Here is a 16,959-nt window from a genome sequence, read left to right as displayed (position 1 = left end):
ATTTCCCCATGCTGCACATTAATACAAACTTTGTACTGCTAGTGAAAGCACAATCATAATAAAATGGAAGCTGTGTCTTTTAAACAAAAAGAGATTACATCAGAGTTCAGGAGATCTGAATATTCACCAATCCAACCTCTGGGTGATAAGATTTCCTAGACTACATAAGGAGCCAAATTTATCTCTAGGCCATTCCACTGAACACAACAGATGAGTTAGGCCAAGGCCTTTTATTACTTAATTACAAATATGACACTTTTGGGACTTGCTGGCAAACTAGCAGTGCATATTCTGGCAATTATTTCATCCGAATATGCTCAAACTAAACCCTGGACTTATTTTACTTGCTATTCAGATATGTACATTTAAGGATAAATGTATTCAGAGTGCTCATAAGAAAATCCACTTCGAACTGGTAAATACAATCTCACTAAATTTAAATGTGAGATGCTGGAATTCAGAATTATCAAAAAGTTACTAGTTAGCATTACCGTGAGTTTCTGGGTAATCCCTACAGTTTCCAAGCACTCCTCCCCACATACACACCCACCGTTCCTGTGGGTAACTTCCTATCAGCACTGCATCTTTATGCTTTTGCCTTTATTAGCTAGTATCTTGATTTACTGCCTAAGCCAAGTCACACTATACGATAATGGTCCCTTTCTGGCCTTAAAAATCTATGACTAAATACACCAAATATCTGTATTTTTATAAATTACACAAATGTAAGAAAATGAAATGACTTTAAATATATTTTATTGTCACATGATTCTTAATAAAAACACCTTCAAAACATTCTGTACATTTCAAACTGCTTAGAACCACATACCCATTATATAAATGTAATCGTGTATAGATGCCATGATGTCTCTGTACAAAGATGTACAATATGTACAGTAACATTAAGTGCAAGCTGTGCAAAGCCAAGTCAAGGTTACTGGTACATGCCACTGGTTAGGAAAAAGAAATCAATGCAGAACTAAAGCTTCAATCCGTTTCTTGTGTGCAAATGATTAATTTAGAAACAAATAAATGCATGTTGTATATCACATAGAAAGGAGTGATTTGACTTGAATTCTCAGTTCAGCAAGAGCAACATGCAGCTGACTGGATAGAAACAGTACTGCTCTCAAACTTTTTTTTCATGGCGTTATTATACTAGGCTGGAAGGTCATCTCAGGATTCAGCTGCTACTTTTGGTAGAACTGAAACAACATCAGGAGATCGAAATTTTGGAAGATAAAGCCCAAACTTGTTTTCTATGCCAGCAAATGTAGCTGTAGCAAGTCTGTATCCACCTATGTGGTCAGGATTAACAGGAGGAAGGTCTGAGATTCGAGATTTTGGGGTAGGTTCTGATCCAGCCGGTTTGCTGTTTGAGAAGAAAAAAAGAAAAGGTAGCTTATTTAAAATGTTTCTCCTGCACCAGAGTAACAGAGCAGAATCTATAGCAAGCCAATACTAAAAATGATCATCTGTCTACAACATATAAATCAACGAAGTTAGGAGTTAATTATTCTGATTAGCTTTTAAAATAAAGGAAGTTTGCTTTAAAGGCCACTACCAAGTAGTTCAGGCTAAAATTTAGTTTCTGGATATTTTAGAACAGAAATATTTTAATGAAAAAATGTTTAAACGATTTTAATGAAAACAGTTTGAGGGGGATTTAATCATCGTCTTGCAGTGTAGGAAACCCAAAAACAGCAGTTTTGTGCAGTGCATTAAAAAAAGTGAAACTGGCATACTTCATGTTGCTTAGACAGTGAAATACTACACAAATCAAGTCAATTTGATTTGTTTAAGCTCTTTCAGTTTTAACACCCAAAGATGTTACTAGTAATATGAGTGTGATATGTGTGTGTGTGTGGTGGGGGGTTGTGCCGGGTACAATTAAAACAAAATTCTGGCACTTTGATTTACAGTTAATAAATATCATTAAGTTTAACTACATCTGTTTCAACATATTCTTTCCATTTAGTTCTCTGAAGCCTCTGTCTAACTTGGCAGACCCAGTTTGCATGTTAGTGAGCAAATGTTTGCACTTACATTCCTCCAAAATCCACATAGAACCATCGCTGCAGAAGTTCATAGGTCACTAACGTAACACCAAACTGAGGTGAAGATCTGAACACTCGAGCTGTTGAATAGTACAAATAATAATGTAATACAGCAACGTTAGATAAAGAAAGATGGTCTGAGAATTTCAAATGAACCCGTGCACTACAATACCAGGGCCCAATCCTGCAAACTTTACTGCTGGGAGTAATCTGAGTAAAACAACACAGAAAAAATGTGCAGGACTGTGGTCTGACTTTAAATCTAAAGAAAATTCCCTACCCATAGCGCCTTTCCAAAAAGCCGAAGGGCCTTCTTCTCTAAGTATCTTTCTAAAACAGTCAATAACTCCACTGTATGTTGTCTGACCAGCACGAGCTGCCACTTGCAGTCTTGTCTTGATGACATCAGCAGGGGTTACCAAGGAAGCAGCAGGCACACCTTTTAGAAGAAAACAGCATTTAATTTACACAAAGTATCTTGTAAAAGATAGAAATATTTCTGAAGACAAAGAACATACCTGCAAACATTAATCTTTTTGTGAAATCAAAGCTTATTAAAAATGTAAACCCACACACACCTGGTACTAACGTAAAGTATTCAAAATAGACTTTTCCTGCAGCTAGCATAGCACTATCCTTCTAAATGTTTCTTCTAAATCACAAAGCTAATTTTATGACAGATGCTAAAGAAAAATATAAATGAAAAAACAGCCAAGAGAACTGCAAAAATTATGCAACGATATTAACAGAACAATTCTCTCAAGAGCTCCCCTCTGAGTTTTATCATCAGTCATTTCAAATACCTTTTATTTTTCCTTGTTTAAAGAGTGAAGCAAATATTTCCAAGTATAAATAGTTAAAACTCTCTCTCTCTCTCTCTCAATATAAGAGATTAAATATTCTTGACACAAATTAGTGGTGCTCTCAGCTGATTCTAGGAGCTCTGTCAGCCTTACTGTGCTTTGTGAATATTAATATTTCTACTCACCTATTGTATGTACCAAGTACTTTGTAACAGTATAGCTGATTAACTGCTCGGCAAACCTCTCAAGTACTAACATTCCAATCCTTCACAGATCCATTTGTTTAAAGGTGTAAATATGCAAAGTGATCATTTTGAGGCCATCTATTCTACAGTGATATTTCTGTGATGCTCTTTGGCCAGTTCATTAGCAGAAAACAAGTCTATTTAAAAAGTAAACTATAAAGAAAGGTTGACAATAAAAGCATTTTTGGCACACAGTATGGTAACGGCCATCAGTGATAGTACAGTAACAGTACCCCACCCCAAGCACCACCACCGGTTTCTTATTCAAATGAAAGGGAAACCGTGCAGGTAAAGTACTCTCCTGAAGGCACAATGGATGATGTTAGAATATTTATAAAATTTAGATGTAAAAATCCAACTCTCATTTTTAATATAATGTATATTGACTCATTTCAATCACTTAACCAAAACCAAGAATTCCCTTCCAGCTTGGAATTTGAATGCTCACTTTCAGTCTTGGTTGAATTGTTACTATTGATTTCAATACAATTAAAAAACCAGCATAACAGTTGTCTACATAGCACTTAAGGGAGATTTATCAAGTTGACAGGTCAGAAATTTAACAAAATTACAGTAAACCTTCCCAAACATCCTGCTGATCAAGTCAGTAGGTTTTACATTGGAACAGGCGCAGCAAAGCCAGTCTATCTGCTAAAGCTAACTCTTAACTATAGCACTATTACAACCCTACAAACTTTTTTTGAAGCCTCATGTGTACACACAATGGTCTTCTCAGTTATGCTTATCTGATGCATTCCCATTAAACAGTAAAACGAATTTGCAACTCAGAAAGAGGGATTCTTGTAGGCTAAATTTTATATCTCATACAAGATTTATAGCCATTTCTATTGAGCTCATCGCATTAATATCCAAGTACCTGATAAACATTAACGAACCAAGCTGTGGTTAAAAAACACAAATGGCAAGTCTTATTATAGGATACTAGACTTCACAGTGTATTTTGCAGTAGTTCTATGAATACAATGGATCAGATTTTCTTCCCATTTCAGGGCCCTTTGTGCCATTCAAGAGCAAAAGGGCACAGAAAATGGTCCCACCTCCCCGCTGGATAACCCACAGCCATGGGGGCATACCCAACTGGGAAAGAGCAGGCATAACAGGTCTTACACCAACTCCAGATTAGGTGGCAGCTCTAGTGATCCCTGGATAGCTCCAAAGCTGGTCTAATAAACTACACACAGGCCAGCCCCTAATGGGCCCAGAATCAAGGAACTGCAAACACCTTCTCTGCATTCTACCTCACTTGTGTTACGCACAGTAGATACTGGGTGCAAAAGAGAATTTGGCCCAGTATGTCTACCATTAATTTTTCTAGCAGTGCATTTTTAGCCTACGCACCCTCATCACATTTGGGCCTAATGTTATCATACACTGACTGAGATAAAAGGCCATCATTACCAAAAGACCAGTTACACATTTTGTTCGTTCCAAGTGTAGCCAATGATTTTAGTTTATTGTATATTCATTTGTAATATTGTGAGTTACTAACATGTTATGTTACATATAATCACTGTATGCTAAACAGAGTCAGATTATAGAAATATAAGATTGATCAGTAGTTAGAAGGGATAATTATGTATTAGATATTTAAGTAAGTCGGGTTGCAATGCAAGGCCTACAGGCTGAGACCTGTAAGATTTTAGCTTAGCCATACTAGGCCAGAGGCTTAAGAAATGCTTGACAAAAGTAAGCGACCAAAGAATGACCCTACGCCACAAGATGACCAGCAAAGATGTACCAATGAGTGATACTGCAAAAAATTAACTGTAAGAGTAATTTTTTGCTTACAAGATGCTCAGTAGTCACATTTTTCTAACACGTTCCCTAACCGCAGGGTACACTATGTGCATAAATACTAATGAGGTGTAGTCAGAATCAGATTATAAAAAGAGGGTGCCCAGATTAGGAAAATTGAGCTCCCCATGGGAAATTCCAGCAGGAACCATCCCTTTACTGATGATCAATCCATGAGAGACCGATCAGACCCTAACACTATCTAGGAGGATGTGAGTATAACTATATAAGTAACTTGTGCATAGGTCTGTATAGAATTTCTGTGTGCTTAGGTAATCATAACTTTGATTGTAACTTTAATAAAAACTTGTCAAACAGACTAGACATTGTACTTATAAATGTATGTGTGGTCTCTAGCCTTGCTTTTTTGTGTGTTCCTAGAGACTCTAAATCTGAAGCAAGTAGCAGAGGTGACTTTTACTCCGTTGAGCCTGAAACTGTAACCAGCAGAGTTGAACCCATGGTGATACCACATTACAAAAAATTCACTTTAAATAAAATAAAAGGCTACAGAAGAAATTTCTAAACACTAACTTCACATGAGTGGGGTGAGTTTGTCCTACTATCATTACAAGGGAAATCTTGATTAGAAATTCTTTAAAAAAACATGAAGCGTACGTTATTTTCACTCCTGTCTCCCTACTGAACAGTAAGGCACCTTCAAATCTTTATTTTGGCATTTACCTTTGAACTGAAAGTTTCTTCCCCAGTTGTTCAGAAGCCCTAAGCTAGATGAATCATTTTCTTTTTAATTCTTCTCAGCATATGTTCATCAAAGATTCAAATTAGCCTTCAAGTCAGAGAGCCTGGTTACAACTAAAACCCCATTGAGACAGACAGATCAAATTTGGCTACAAGTTGCTGAGCTGCATTAAGCTGTTTATCCACATTATGCAAATGTAATTAGCTCTCATCAAAATTACACTACCTCCCACCAAGGATAAAAGTGATCAAATTTAGATTAAATCAGATACAATGGCATACTACCATTCATATGGGACTGATGAACGAATATTAAATATTATCTATTACAGGGAAAAAGGTTATTTCTAGAAAACATATTGAGAAGTTACCTGCAATGGCACCAGCTGTAAGGAGATTAAGCCCTCTCACGTGGCCATTTTCATCAGCAAGCATCAGTTTACTGTGAGCATAAACAGGAAAATAGATTGCAGAAAAGGGAATGTCTCGGAGGAAACATGCTTTGGCACCCTGTCACACAAAAAGAAAACATAATACAAACAAGTTATATAAATAGAGTTAGAATTAAAGGCTGGGTGGCAGCCCAGGCCACTGGGTATAGACTGAGCCAAGGGAATCTACCAGGTAACTAGTAAAAGCAATATAATGTTTTAGGGAATGTAGTATGGAGATTTGAACATCAAAAGAAGCACAGGTTTCAGAGCACAGTTAGTCATTCGATGGTCAGCGCTCAGCCTCAGTGTCGTTTCTAACTTCAGCAAAAGAGTGACACTTGACAATTAAAGGCCTGCCATCAAACCTTAGATAGATAGTTTGTCGTACAGAAACGTACACGAGAATTTAGCCTGCAAAAAACCTTCTCTTAGCTGATCCTGCTGGCCTGGTGACAGGGAATGTCCCGTCACACAAAAGATTCGACTGGAGCCCTTGCTCGCCACTTGCTCCATAGGAAGCTGAAAGCATTACTGAGCATCTCCACTGACCCTCTCTGGCTGTCAGAAAAAACTGCACTGCAGGGCTAGCACAGTTTGCCCTCTTTCCCCATGGGAAAGTTGCCACAGCATGGAAACTCAAAAACTCCATGGGAAAGTAATATGGAGACAAAGGATGGGGAACTTGAATGACTCTCTTGCCAGGAAAAAAGTAATTCTTGGTTAAAACTTGGCATACAAGGCCTAAAATCAAACCAAAGAGATTCCCTCTTGACACATGCTACAATAGCTGTGGAGGTGCTGTTAAAATATGTCATGTTATTTGTCTGATACTGGCTGAATTACCGCCTGCTGCACAGAGCTCACCCTGAGGGTGAGCCATGGAGGCTGCAAAACTGTCTCCTCCACCCACCACTCTAGTCCACTCTGTGCCAGAATAGTGGCCACTGACTCTCTGGGTTCCCTACATAAGAGGCTCTGGGCCATGGGCCACATAAGAGTGATTCCAGGGCCTTGGGAGATCACACATTTCTAAAAGTTCCCTTCCACCCTGATTTATTTGGAACAGACAGAGAGCCCTCTGCAGGGGATCTGTGGGGCTTAAGTGGTATGGATGGTCTTGTGGAGAGACACTATATGCTTGGATGAATTTCACTCACTGTGATTACATGTTTTAAAACCAGTCCCCTTTTGGTACTTACTCCACTGAGCTTTGTATTCTTTTTTTTCTTTAACTTAATTCTCCTAAACCTCCTTGAGATGACTGTGCAATTTTAAAGAAAGATAAAATTTGTAACAGAATCACCTTTCTTGCCACCACACACAAAAATGATTACTGCACTAAAATTTTGCTCCATGTACCAAAACATCGATGATATTTAGGGAAACATTATAGCTGTGTGAATCTAATCTAGTGAATTCAGAAGAAAAGCTGCAACTACGGAGGCAAATTTACACATTTTTATGGTGCTACATAGCTCCATAAATAAATCAGCTAAACCAATATTTTGGAAGTGCACAGCTGCCTATAGCTGTTGAATTTACGTATTACTCCTTGCACTGGCAAAGGATACAGGAAGAAATACTCTTCCTTGTTTAAGAAAACGAATCGCTTCTGCACCATTACATCTGATCTGTAATGATGGTAGTAAGTATACCTGCAGGGAAGGAATCTGTTGACTGGCATTCTGGTAAAGTACAGCGCGGGTTTTTTTTTTTTAATGGAATTCATTATTGACAAATCCCACCACTTAACTTCTTAAAGATCTGAATCCTACTAAATTCTACTACTGTTTCACTGCTGCCAAATTATTAAGACAAAAAGAGGATGCTGCTGTGAAGATAACAATAGAGATAACTGAGATTCAAAATAAATATAAGACATTTGGGGTCCTAAACAAACACAAAAGAAACTTTTCACAAAAGCCTCCAAATGAAATGATCCATGCCAGAAGCCAACAAGTCTGCAATACAGAACTCCCTGCAGCCTGATATAAAAGCCCAAAGGATAGAACAGGGGTGTATTTTTACGTATCCCACTTCCACTAATATGAGTATAAGGGCAAGTCTATACTACAAAATTAAGTTGACCTAAATTATGTTGATGTGCTGTCACTGCAGTAATTAAACTGCTTTTGCGCGTCCACACTATGTTCCGTGTGTTGGTAGTATGCATTCTCACCAGGAGCGGTGGCACCAATTTAACTGTCACTGTGGGCACTGTGGGATGGCTCCTGAAAGGCAGCAACAGTTGATGTAACAACACAGAGTCTACACTGACACTGCATTGACCTAATTACATGGACTTAAGTGCTGTGCCTCTCATGGAGGTGGAGTTATTAAGTTGGTGTAGTGGGCAAGTTACATCAGTGGCAGCTGCGTTTTACTGTAGACACTTACAGCTTTAAGTCGATGTAAGCTGTCCTCCTTTGAACTAACTCTGTAATGCAGACCAAGGCTAAATGTGTCCCCCCGCCAACACTTTTCTACCAGGGGGCTGTCTTGCAGGAAGAGATTATTTTTAAATCTGAAAAGATTTCTTTGTTTTACAACAAAGTTTTTGTTTTAAAAGTTCTTTTAAATTTAGCATAAAATGGTTTTAAAGTGGTGTTCCAGGAATGCTCAAATACATACCTTATAAAGACCGAAAATCCCCAGGTCTTTTAGAACAGTAAGGGCACTGACTCTGGGTCCTGTAGTGATTTCTCCTGCTACCTGCAACCGAATCTTTACAATCTCTAGTGGATTAGTGAAGATGACCTGTGAACCTCCTGCCTGCAAGACCAGAGAAAATGAGTTACAGTGAATTGTATCATTATATCACACCAATAAGAGTCCACTCCTGGAAGGTGCTGAGCTCCTTTGGCTCCCACTGAAAGACAACAGGGCCCTATTACATTATGTATATGCAATATGGAACACACTCAGTAAAATCCCTGTCCTGAAGTTTCCCATTCTTCTGCATAAAAACATGTGCTTTTTAAAGTAAATTGAAACTTAGAAACAAAGGCAGACTACCATGGTTCTGTATGAGTTTGTGATTTCTTTTACAGCAATTCATTCCATTTTTCTTCTCCCTCGGACATCCATTTTTCTAAACAGCCACATTAGTACCTAAAAGTTTATCAACTTTCATCCATATAAGATATCAGGTTAAGTTAATCATAATGCTCTGCAGTCCAAGGCTCTGGAGACCAGGAACAAAAGAAAATTGCTCTGATTCACAGACAAAATTAGAGTCTATATCAAGTACAGTTTTGCCACAGAGATGAAGAATAAATATTAAAAAGGGAAATTTAACTGACCAATATTAGGGGAATATGTATGAACTTTACAATATGCAGTGACAGCTCAGAAAAATGGATATTTTAGTTGCCATCACTCTACAAAAATGAAAGTTATGAACTTTTGTACAGTTGTATTTTATATGGAGTATAATAGGTTCAATAAATGAAAACCAGCCAATTTGTTGAGGTGTTCTTTGTATTTAGTGCTGCTGCCTCGGGGAAGTAAGCTGACTGAAACTTATATTTGAGGCTATAATTTTAAATAATCGGAAGAGTGGTCAGATTTTTTATGAGGAGCTTTTAATGGTTCTATCTGGAAAGTTAAATAAATAATTGTAAACAACAGACATACCAATATTTCCAAATTTGTTACAAAGGAAAACAGATAGCTAGATACAGACTGGCATCCATTTCTCTGACCTGAGCATGACACAGATTTAATAGCTGGCAAATTATTTTTACATTATTAGCAAAGCAGAAGCACCATATCTTGCTCATTTCTCCCATCCACTATTGCTGCATGAGCTGTTCTACAGATTCCGCATTTTAGCCTAAGACTTTCACAGAGTTGCATCTCAAATTTTACAGAGAGATTGATTCAACATGACAGTTTATTCCAGAAGCATGTAAATGTACTTGAAAGTGACATGTTTAGACTTCTCTTTGGTATGCTGTAGGTACCACCCTTCACTTCTGGCAAAGTGCATGGTCCATCACAAAATGGATAATTTGTCTTTACTGCCTACCCCAATGTTCCTTTCTCTCCTCACCCCCTCTTTAATTTTTTTTTATTAAAACCATTTACAAATTTTATTTAAAACACATGGCACTGAACAAGCCCAGCCTTACATTAACTAGTATTTTCCTCTCATTTTAAAAACTCTGAATCCCTTCCTCATAGCCCTTTTACATTCACCCCAACCTGTCAAAAACTTCACCTAAGGAAAGGGAGACTATCCTTTTTTATCATCCAGGAATTCAACTCCCACTTTGTGAGCACAGTGGAAAAATGCAGGAACTTGCTTCTTCTGACAGCTGTCTATCTCCTACAAAGCACCCAAACACAGGCTTTGAGTACCTACTAAATGATTTAAAATTACTAAGCTAAATATGCAGTTCAACCAACTCACCCCTCCTGCCAAGCAGTAGCTCATAACCAAATCCCGACACACCCAGAGTTGCAATCTGTGTTGGGGTTTGTCAGGGCTCAGCCTCTTCTGTCACATGTAGTCATGCTGGCAGGGGTGGAGCAGCAAAATGTCATCTTCTGCGCAACATGACCTCGCACACAGTATGTGTGCAAGGTCAGGCCAGCCGAGGGAGCAGCACGCTCTGCAAAATGGCGTCCTCTGTGCATCACCCTCTATTTAAGCCCCAGCATAATTTCTTTACAAATTAAGCACTAGACACACCCATATATTGGCCTATATATCTATCTCCTTAGCTCTCTTCAAAGGCAGGTGTAATTAAAAGGCCATGCAATATGGTGTGAAAGTTGGCAAATCTGGGCTACTTCAAACAAGGGGAAGGATGACACTGCAGAGCCCTAGGACCCTTAATTTATCACTCACTCCTTCTGTTATTTAGAGAGGGAATCAAACATCAACTCCTCCACTGATAACAACTGCAGACTGCACACACTGTAAATTATTTCACTACTGATCAAAGTTCGCAATAGAGGAGAATGACAACCCTGACAATTAAATGGTCATTATGCTTTGAGTCAACACCCCTGACCCCAAATAAGGGCAGTTCACATTTATCTTAATGGCATAGTTTCCCGTTTGTCATCATCATATTGGTTTACTTCTGGATAACTTTTTGAAGGATCTCACTCAAACAGAGGAGTTAGGTTTTCAATTTTTCTACTTCTGGAACACTTGATGCAACCATCAAGGAAAATGCCAACTTGCTGAGCCCTCACAGGCCAGCTCAATTTGACCCCAGCTCCTCTGTGATGAACTATATACAATAAGTTGTCTCAGTGCAATAATGCCGCTACTGTCCAACACCATTTCTCAGACCTAGTTTCCTTCCTTCCAGTCTCTCTCCCCCTCACACACACTTAAAACAACAAAACAATGGATGATGCCCTGCAGGAGAAACATTTCAAAGTTTCAATCTAAACAAATTTTATAAAATTGCCAGCTGGCAAATTCTGTTAAATTATAACCTAATTCATTTTTCTTCATGTTGTATTAAACAAACCAATTTGAAAACTTTATGATTTTCCTACATTCATTTATTTCAGTAATTGTGGTAGCAATAATCTTAGGCAGAATACTCCTGTAATAATGCAATACACAGTACCACAAAAACAATCCTCAAAGAAACCACAAATTTCGATTCTGAAACCAGAAATTCAGTTCTGCTTGATAATAATTTGTTAACTGCTCATTAAATGTGCATACTGTGTTTACATATATGAAATTCTGGTTTTTATTTTTAATCAGCTATAAATTAGAATATCCTGCAGGGCAGGCAAAATAACTGTCCCTCATTGCCGAACACCCAGCACAGAAACACAAACAGACCAATTCATAAACAATTCTATTTTCTACAAAAAATCCAATCTTCCTGTAATTAACATTCTCTATCTATCTGCGCAAGTGGCTGGGTCTCTGTTAAATCCCAACAAAAGCCTGCTTCTGAAGGGGCAGGGTTGCACAAATAAGACTCTAATTCACACAAAACTCTTTAACCATTTTCTATTAAAAATGTGTGTTTTGATACACAGATAGCTGCATAAAACACATCTACAAGGGGAGCCCTAACATGCGCAGGCTTATGTGTCATCATTAATGCAGTATTTTGAAAAGTGCATGAATCATACCAACCTCACTAACATTTGGCACACACAGTATTCGAGATATTGACAGACTCCAATAATAGGCACACTTGTCACAAAAGTGACTTGGGAAGTTTCACAATATTTTAACGAATATAATAATAATATAACTACAACCACAACTAAAACCCATTTTAAATGCTGCTCTTTAAGAATAAATTCTCTGGCCCAAACACTGATTTCTCAACACAACTTTATTTTTCATTCAGTGTTATAGGTTTGCCCGGACCGCTGCAGGTCTGTAAGGGTATGTCTGCATAGCATGCTAGCTTAAATCTACTTAGAATGGCTAAAAAACCCCACAAAGATACAGTGGTACAGGCTTCAGCATTAGCTGTACAAGCATGCTGGTGATCCTGGATACATACTCACACTGTCAGTCTGTGCCATCTTTTCTTCACTGCTATTTTTAGCAATGATAGCTAAATTATAGCTAGCACACACATTTGCCAGCTTGTGTTGCAATCACACCTTTTACTACAGTGTAGACATACCCATGAGACACCCCACTTTCCCAAAATATTCTTTCAGCCTAAGGCCTGATACTGCAAACACTTTGGTACATAAGTAACTTTACTCATGAGAGTAGTTGCACTGAATTCAATGGAACTATTTGCATGAGCAGGGGTTTGCCAGATTGGTTCCTTGAACATAATCATTTATGAGTATGACAAAAGAAGGAGGGAAGGCAAGACAGAGGACAATTACAGAAAACAGGGGAAGCAGAAGTTAACATTTTCGCAGTGTATGCACTGTAATTTTTTAAATTATTTTTATCAATGTATTGTTTGTTTCAAAGATTGTGAAAAGAGGAGGATTTTGAGGAATAAGGAAGAGGAGACACTAAATCGGATAGGATCAGGGATGTAATATGAGGCATAGGGAACAGCATGGAAGATAACGAAGAGGCATAAAGATAGAAAGGAAGGGTTAATGGAAAGAAATTGGTGGAGTGCAGGCACTGCTTGTAAATCCTCAGTATTTGTTTGCAAATTGGTTGTGCAAATATTCATGCTTCTTTTTTCCTTTTTCAAACAGTCCTATTTCTATTTATTTATTTATTTATATGTGTGACAGTATGTGCATGTGTGCATATATACACGCAGACACACATATCTCAAAGGAAATTCAAGTACTAATATTAAAATTGGTTTATTTTTAATATAAAATTGTTCTTTTGCAACTAAATTACAATAGACACGTTAAAAAAAAGTTGACAAATTTATTTCTGAATGGAGGTTATTCATACACATCAGAAATAACAATAATAAAAGCTTCTATTTAACCTTAATGTCACATAAAATAAAAACTTCACAAGGAGCAAATGAAGGAACTACAATTGACAGCAAAGGTTATGAGAGAAAAGATGTAGTTTGAGATCCCACAGCAAACACCTCATGACATGTCAAAGCCTGAAGGAAATACACAAATGACCCTATAACATGAGACCTCTTGGCCTTTCCAATTCCACCCCAGAGGCATATGCTACAAAGGGGGAGATGTCTGCTCCAAGTCCTTGTTTTCTTCCTACTTGGAACTGCCACATCCTGGACCAAAATATTTCCCCACTCAAACCAACTAAAATAAGAATATGTTCTTTGATGTTTATGAAGTAGTCTGATTTAAAGAACTGGCACTCCACTCTCAGGTCAGGGCTTTCATTGTTCATACACCTACAGTAAGCCTACTACAATACTGCTAAATAATACACCCCCTCTACATTTAAATAGATATGTTTAAGATTGTAACAGAAATCAAAGCAATTTCAAATCGTAGCTGACTCTACCCTTAACTCTCCTTGTACTTCCAACAGGCAAAGACGTGAAAAATGTACAACAGTACAAGTAAAGGTAAACTATCATCTCTAATTCTATACTTCCTGCATTTTTCCTCTTCGATAATTAAAACAATTGTTTAAACATTTTGTAACTTCTTTAGTTTTTAAAAAAATATTTGACAAATGCCTACCTTGACAAGCTAGAAGGAAATGCACGCAAAAAACATGAAAATGTAATAAATTCTTTTTTTGAAATAAAATCCAAGAAGTATTTCAAGACAAGACAATATCATATTTGTTTTTTAGATAAAAACATAAAAAATGGTTTTTAAAAAATTATTTTTAGGCATATATTTGGCCTTTGGATGCATGCATATGACAACTACAGTGGAATCTCCACATCTGTTTCAAAGAAAGAATTTGGGCCTTGGGCTTCCTGCATCTCTTACACCCCACATCCTCCTCCTCCTCCCTCCAGCAGAGATCAGAAATCTCCTCCAGGTGGGACTGGATGCATTCCTGTCCCAAGTTTTAATATCACACTGTCTCCACACTGTTTAGGAGCTATCAACTTTTTCCTGTTTAACTTACAGAAGTCACAGAACATTGTTTCTGAAAGGCTTTTAAAGTCCGTTTAATGCATTTATACAGCACAAGAGGTGTGCATGTGGCTTTACAGACTTAACATGGACTCTCTCCTCCTGACTGATGAACTGATTGTTTCAGAAACAATATCTAACTGTACAACCTTATGGGACTTTCTCATTCTCATCTAAAAGCAAAACCCATGATACCGAGTAGGAGGAAAGCTTGTAACTTACAGGTCTCCAGAAATTAATTAATTTTTGCTTATTTAATCCATTTATAAAGCAACCATCAGCAAAGTGTTCAAGAATCATACAATAAAAAAAATTACAATACTTAAAAATAACCCACTAACCTAAATACACAGCCTGAAATCACAAATAAAGGGAGAATCCAACAGCCCCACTAACAACCCCCCACTCCCAATTAATAAAAATGGATTAATGAGCAGGAAGATGAAGGTGGGTCCCCAAAATGGTCAAGAGTAGGCAAAAGAGCAAGGTGGGACTTGCAATGTGTCCTAAAGACAGACAACGAGGGACTGTGATACCTCAGTACAAGAGTTCACAGCAGTGCTGAGAAAACCCTGCCATGTCCTGGCCCTCACTGAGCCTAGGTACTGAGGGCAGACCTGTACCTGCTGACCATAACAGCTGGGCAGGGACACGTTTGACATATTTGTGATATCAGAAGTAAGAAGAACTTCTTCACTCTGTACCCCAAAGCACATGACATTCACTGAAGCTGACCCACACTGAGGGTGGGGAACCAAGGTTCAGGATAGGCTTCATGAAGCATCTGCTGCAGTGTTCCACTTTCAGCCAGCACAACTATTGAATATCCTCACTTTGAACTCTCCTGCTCTACCTTGCTTGGAATAGGATCTATATGGAAAAGGTGCTGCACACGTAGAGGGAAGCAACGACAATCAACTGGGATTGTTTCAACCACCTAATCCTGTCAGTTTTCTACTTTAGGTTTTAATGAGTTGCCAAGCAGTGTGTCCTGGATTCAACACTAGTATTCGTGAAAAGAATAAAAGAAGCTGAAATGGCGTGAAGCAACAGTGCAGACAGAGCAGTCACCCATTTGTAAGCTATCATGTGACCTATGAGGGCTACAAGGAAGAGAATGTGATCTCTGAAGTAGCTGAAGTGAGGCCAAGTGGCCTGCTGTCTGCACCTCCTAAAAATGATTGGAGGGGCAGAACAGGTATGTCATCTTCCCCTAAATATGCCAAAAGAGGAGAAACAGGACTACTAGACACACCATAATACTCCAGAGTGAAGTAGTAGGCCAATGGCCCGTCCACCAAGAAAATAATTCCTGAGAAGACAGCCAGTTGGAGGACAGGGTTGTGTTTGGATAACAATGCAGGGAGTCCTCAATTTCAGAGGAGCATCTGAATTTTTGAACCCTTATAGGAAAATCAAACACTCTCTCAAATTTTCACGTTCTCTAAAATATGATAAAGATCCTTCAGATAGGGAACGACTTATCAAAAATAGATATGGTACAAAAGGATTTAAACATAGTAAATCTGATTATCAGAATTCACAGCCAGATGGAAATTACAAATACTTTGCAAATATTTTTAACCTAACACATCACAGGAGAGAAAACACCTAATAAATTACACGGTCTGCAAATACTGTTCGTAAGACTGAGCCTTTGAGAAGAAGGTTAGCGTTTGTGGTTGATTTTTGCTAGCTACATATCATAACTCCTTTTCCCTATTTCCATGAAAGTAAACTTTGTACACTGACAGGTGAAGACTCAGGTATGTACCATACTGCCAAATCTAATCAGGGAGAACTATATGTAGCCTGCCTTCAGGGCTTCTTCTTTGAATTTAAATCTTGCAGAGGTCAACCACCTTATTGCCCCAGGTTCTGTGGCAAGCTGAGAAGGTTTTATTCCAGCTTGCCAGCCTATCCAGCTGGAAGTTATTAGGGTTTTCTGCTACAAAAGGATCCCTAACCAGCTTTAAACATTCTATACTATTACCAAATGTTGGGAAATCCCACAAATGAAATTAGCCAAGTTACAAACACCAAAGTCTGTTGTCACTAAAAATGCAAACCAAGTATGGATTGCTTAAAGAACTACCAAATTATAGACTTCATTGCCAGTGTAAATTCCATTTGTATATTTACATGCTGCTTTTAGTTAAACGTTGGAGTAAAATAACTCTTAAAATTTTGTATAAAGGAATTTAAACAGACAACTCCCTCAGATCTGTTAGCTCAAAGCCAGTATATGCTGTTATTCAATCTCCTTACATTTATGTAAACAATCTATTAAGAGGAGTTGTTGTCGTTGTTTTTAAATGGAAGATACCAAGTGAAGACGTCGGTTTAATTCACTTTTGAGATTTACAGCAGGAACTGGGCTACCCAAGTCAGTTTT

The 16,959-nt window shown here is 38.0% G+C and overlaps 1 protein-coding gene across 3 annotated transcripts in view; it reads right to left on the bottom strand.

The window, feature by feature from the left end:
* Positions 1-739: 739 nt before the first annotated feature.
* SLC25A12 (solute carrier family 25 member 12) overlaps positions 740-16,959 on the bottom strand; it is an 80,766-nt gene continuing 64,546 nt past the window's right edge. For all 3 annotated transcript variants that reach the window (XM_032771054.2, XM_032771052.2, XM_032771055.2), the window contains 5 exons: positions 8,688-8,828; positions 5,994-6,132; positions 2,338-2,496; positions 2,047-2,137; positions 740-1,372 (listed from right to left, as the gene is read on the bottom strand). In XM_032771054.2, coding sequence (XP_032626945.1) covers positions 1,177-1,372; positions 2,047-2,137; positions 2,338-2,496; positions 5,994-6,132; positions 8,688-8,828 — 726 coding nt within the window. In that variant the 3' untranslated portion in view covers positions 740-1,176. The remainder of the gene's footprint in view (positions 1,373-2,046; positions 2,138-2,337; positions 2,497-5,993; positions 6,133-8,687; positions 8,829-16,959) is intronic.

The sequence above is a fragment of the Chelonoidis abingdonii genome, chromosome 10 (assembly GCF_003597395.2).
Source record: "Chelonoidis abingdonii isolate Lonesome George chromosome 10, CheloAbing_2.0, whole genome shotgun sequence".
In the NCBI taxonomy this organism is placed as follows: Eukaryota; Metazoa; Chordata; order Testudines; family Testudinidae; genus Chelonoidis; species Chelonoidis abingdonii.
This window is presented reverse-complemented; position numbering and strand designations above follow the sequence as displayed.